This window comes from Cucurbita pepo, chromosome LG20 (assembly GCF_002806865.2).
Source record: "Cucurbita pepo subsp. pepo cultivar mu-cu-16 chromosome LG20, ASM280686v2, whole genome shotgun sequence".
Taxonomy (NCBI): Eukaryota; Viridiplantae; Streptophyta; class Magnoliopsida; order Cucurbitales; family Cucurbitaceae; genus Cucurbita; species Cucurbita pepo.
The window spans coordinates 7677569-7682228 of NC_036657.1; the positions used below are offsets into that span (position 1 = coordinate 7677569).

General features: G+C 38.0%; 1 protein-coding gene across 3 annotated transcripts; it reads right to left on the reverse strand.

The window, feature by feature from the left end:
• Positions 1-204: 204 nt before the first annotated feature.
• On the reverse strand, positions 205-3873 carry LOC111782660 (potassium transporter 5-like). Of its 3 annotated transcripts, none has more exons than XM_023663458.1 (11): positions 3617-3872; positions 3314-3539; positions 2981-3229; positions 2822-2872; positions 2313-2573; positions 2058-2225; positions 1724-1978; positions 1196-1644; positions 1012-1114; positions 388-735; positions 205-331 (listed from the first exon to the last, which is right to left on the reverse strand). In XM_023663458.1, the coding sequence occupies exons 1-10, from the start codon at positions 3809-3811 to the stop codon at positions 413-415; spliced, it is 2280 nt and encodes a 759-aa protein (XP_023519226.1). In that variant the 5' UTR covers positions 3812-3872; the 3' UTR covers positions 205-331; positions 388-412. The 3 variants fall into 3 exon arrangements, with proteins under 3 accessions (XP_023519226.1, XP_023519225.1, XP_023519227.1); XM_023663457.1 differs by having other exon boundaries at positions 388-694; positions 971-1114; XM_023663459.1 differs by lacking the exon at positions 1012-1114 and having other exon boundaries at positions 388-838; positions 3617-3873.
• Positions 3874-4660: the final 787 nt, after the last annotated feature.

Sequence of the window (4660 nt, forward strand, 5' to 3'; positions counted from 1 at the left end):
TTTAAGACAAAGGTTATGTTTTATGGAATTTAAATGAAGTCTTCCGCATTCAATATTTATGGTACGTATACAGTAGCGACCTCAAATTAAGTAGAAAATTTCGGGTCGTTACACAAATACTCTTTCAATAATAATTAACGAAATAATAATTAGAACTCAAAAAACTAACTTGAAGTAAATAAGACGGGAAACGAACGAGACAAATATAATCATTGGGCTCAGTTTTGTGTTACCCTAAGGCTAAAAAGAGGATTGCTTTTATGTGTCATTAATTAAAACATTGAAGAACATAAAGAGCTTATCTTCTGTACATATAGCTGCCTTCGGACAANTTATGTGTCATTAATTAAAACATTGAAGAACATAAAGAGCTTATCTTTTGTACATAAATATCAAATTATGATGTTGTCGTCTAAAGTTCATAAGTCATTCCCACTTTAAGCATACGTTTGTGAGGAATTTCAAAAACTTGATCAGTTTCCCTCAAATTTCTCCTCAAGAAGCTATATGCATAATTTATCATAATTCTATCTCCAAACCCCGCACTCGGTTTAGCAACCACCTCTGTTTCCCCAATGAAATGAACAACTCCTTGCTTCCATGCTTCTGCAACGCCTCCAAATTCATTCCCATCCTCTTCAACTTCTTCAACTCTCCCATCGCAGTTACACAATGGCTGTCGATCACTTTCGAACTCTTCCAATCTTTTGAGTAAAATCTTCTCGAACAGTTCATGTTCGGCGCGCACTTCTGTGTATCCATATCGAACTACACAACGAAACACATCGATCTCCTTTGCCTCTACTCGTCGGAAGAGGAAACGTTCGTCGGCTGGAACCTAGTCAACAACATACATAAAACCTCAAACATTGTCATATATAACATACATCTATATCTATATCTAATATCAACTCCGAACCTTGCTGACAGGAAGCGATTTAATGGTGACAAAGACGAGCACAGACTGTAACTTTTCCAATCTTTCGAGTAAAATTTTCTCGAACAGTTCATGTTCGGCACGCACTTCTGTGTATCCATATCGAACTACACAACGAAACACGTCGATCTCCTTTGCCTCTACTCTTCGGAAGAGGAAACGTTCGTCGGCTGGAACCTAGTTAACAACATACATAAAACCTCAAATATTGTCATATATAGCATATATCTATATCTATATCTAATATCAACTCCGAACCTTGCTAACAGGAAGCGATTTAATGGTGACAAAGACAAGCACAGACTGCAAAGCGGGCACGTGCTCGACGTAATGCTTGATGATGGGAGGGATGCCTTGAACGAGCTCAGTGTAGAAAAATGCCATGCCAGGAAGTCTTCTAAAGCTGGTGGTACTCACCATTTCATTGAACATTTCCGGAGAGATTTTGTGGTTGAGCTCGTAAAAGTACTTCTTTCTAAACACACTATTCCACACATACATTACTGTCATCAAAACAGCTGCAAAAGCCAGAGGGAGATACCCTCCTTGGTCGAACTTGTAAAGAACTGAACTTAGATACACCAATTCCACGCTCCCAATTATGACAACGTAAGTGATTACCAACAGGATGTGAGTTTTCCATATCATTACCATTATCAATACTAGGAAGGAGGACGTGAGTGTCATCACAAACACCACTGCTATTCCTGTTTAGAGCAAAATTCTTTATTTAGTCAGTGCTGGTCGAGTTAAGTTGAGTTGAGTTGGTTTGAGCGAGTAAGTTACCGTATGCATTGCCGATCTTTGTAGTGTTCTTGAAAACCAAAGTAATACAAACACAAGCCAACATGAGAAGGTAATTGATCTCAGGAACATAAACTTGGCCTTCATGCTTAGCAGAAGTATGAACCACTTTAACTCTTGGGAAGCATCCAAGTGAAAGTGACTGCTGAATTATAGAAAAAGTTCCTGAGATCATGGCTTGGCTTGCTATGATTGATGCTAAAACTGCCACCACAAACATTGGCCAATACAAACTTCCTGCCAATCATACACATAGGATGATATAGTTGAGTTAATTATTGGGATGAAATCGTATGAACTTTGTGAATGTTTATACCAGGAGTGGACTTGTAGAATGTGTGTGAAACTAGATCACTATGCTTGCGAAGAAACGAAGATTGGCCTGCATAAGCGCATATTAGAGATGGGTAGGTCACTAGGGACATGCTCAGCTGGATCGATCGGACGCTGAAATGCCCGACGTCGGCGAACAATGCTTCCGTCCCTGTATTCGTCGTGTTGTTATAAAGATTGTGTGGTCTCTTCTTCATGAAAAAGGGTAAAGGTAAAGAATATAAGAAGATTTAAGAACCTGTAATGCAAAGAACAACGCCGCCGAGAGAAATCCAAGCATCCTTTTTGTTCCTCTGGAAATAATAAATAATGTAGGCTGGATTTAAGGCCTTGATCACAGTTGGGTCGTATTTGAAAAAGTTGTAAACACCGATTGCAGCAATGAAAGCAAACCAAATGAAGATGATTGGGGCAAAAGTGTAGCCCACTTTGTCGGTTCCTAATCTTTGAGCCATGAACAGCAACACCAAGATGACTACTGATGCCCAAACAATCCTTCCTGCAATATCATTTTTGGTTTATGATTTTAAATAGTTTATAGTTTCGCCCCCATGAATAGAAAATTAAAAAAAAAAATTATGAAATACCAAATTTAGTTTTTGAAAATAAGAAACAAAAAACTAATTTGTTGTAAAATCATTCGTAATTGGTATAAATAATGATTTTTTTTTCTTTTTTAATTTTTTGTTTATGAAAAAGATACAGTAAATAAATAAATAAATAAATAAATAAAGGGTGTGAATTTACCTTCTGTCATTGCAGGGGTTGCCTCCGTGATCCCTCCCACAGCAGATAAAACTGAAGTAAAAAAATTAAAAATTAATCTATTTAATTTATAAAATGTTAAAAATAATATTGCAATTAATTTGTAATTTAGAGGGAACAAAAAAAAGGGGAAAGGGAGACCTGAGATACAAGGGGTGAGGACGCCGTCGCCGATAACCATGGCGGTTCCGAGCATCGTCGCAAAGAGAAGAGAGACCTTCGCAAAATGGCTGTTCTCCAGCGCCGACTGAATCCTCGAAGCTCTCTTCTGTCTTCGATTCGGCAAATTCAATTGGTAATTGGACACCTCTCCATCCTCCATCTCTGCGTTCGGAATCAGCCCTAATTTCGCGTACCGACAAATGAGAGAGTACAGTGCGAAGGTTCCGCCTGAAAAATCAAAATCAAAATCAAAATCAAAATCAAAATCCGATTCCGATTTCGAATCACAGAAGAAGTGAATGAGGCTTTTACCATCGCCGTTGTCGTTGGCTCTGAGGACGATGAACACGTATTTGATGACTGGAATGAGAGTTAAGGTGTAGAAGATCAAAGACATCGCTCCTAAAACGTCGTCCTCGTGCTTTATTCCCTCCGGAAAGATGCCGGCGTACACGTAGAGCGGCGAGGTTCCGATGTCTCCGTACACTACTCCGATGCTCTGGAATGCTAGTTGTAATATCACACTCCATTTCTTCTTCTGCCAATTTGATTTTAATTATTATTAATATATCGAAATGAAAAAGAAGAAAAGAGGAGAGGAAAGAAGAGACTGACGTCGGCATCGGAGTGATCGCGACCATGGAGTTTACGAGACTCTAAATACAAGGAGTCGTGTCGCCGGAGATTTTGCCACGACATTTTCCTCTCTTGAGGAGTCGGAACATCGGAACCAGACGGCGCAACTTCTTCCTCTTCTATGGCGACGACGGCGGAAACTTCCTCTGCACCACCGGAGATACGGTTAGCCATTGGTGGAGAAATTTAAAAAGCAGAGAGAAAAGAGAAGATGTGAATTAATTGCGCCTGTGATGTGATAATTATGTAAAGAAGAGCACTATTTATATGCAAAATTACAGGCGCAATTCACAGCTGATTAGTAAAAAAAAAACTGACCATCCCCCTCTAGCATTCATTAAAACAGTCCAATATATTCTGTTCAATTTAATTCTTAAACTTAAACTAATTATTTTTTTTTTACTTTTTTCTTTTTTTTTGCTTGAATTAAATATTATAAAATTAAAATTATTTTTTTTGGGATGGGGCAATTCTTTTGGTTTGTTAAACAAAGTAACAAAATAAAAAACAAATTATGAAAAGAAACCAACCAATTTAACCACAAATTAACAAAAAAATAAAATAAAAAAGGAGGGTCAAATGCCGCTAGCATGATTAACGAAAACGAACTATGAGAATTGGAGCATCCAAATGAAAGCTTTTCTCGGTTCTCAAGATGCATGGGAGGTGGTCGAAGAAGGTTTCGAAGAACCAAAAGATACCACGGGTTATACGGTGGCACAAAACAAGACGTTAAAAGAATTGCGATCAAAGAAAAAGGCGGCATTATACATGTTGTTCCGAGCCGTTGATGAGTCGGGCTTTGAGAAGATTGCCAGGGCAACTACTTCAAAAGAAGCATGTGACACTTTAGAAAAGGTGTTCAAAGGAACCGTGATCGCTTGTGAATGTATATAATAAAATAATGTAAAATTCACAAGAATAAGTGCAAGTATACACCATCACAAATAGCAAGTAATAAGTAAATTATTCATTCCACAGAGAACCTATCTTTTTGGTTAATTTTATCGCTGGAAATTAAAT

Excerpts from the sequence above, each read along its gene's own strand:
- LOC111782660 (XM_023663459.1), bottom strand. The coding sequence starts at position 3,811 with ATGGCTAACCGTATCTCCGGTGGTGCAGAGGAAGTTTCCGCCGTCGTC. Across the intron at positions 1,979-2,057 it reads ATTCTACAAGTCCACTCCTG|GAAGTTTGTATTGGCCAATG; the intron begins GTATAAACATTC and ends TATGATTGGCAG. Across the intron at positions 839-1,195 it reads AATCGCTTCCTGTTAGCAAG|GTTCCAGCCGACGAACGTTT; the intron begins GTTCGGAGTTGA and ends GTTGTTGACTAG.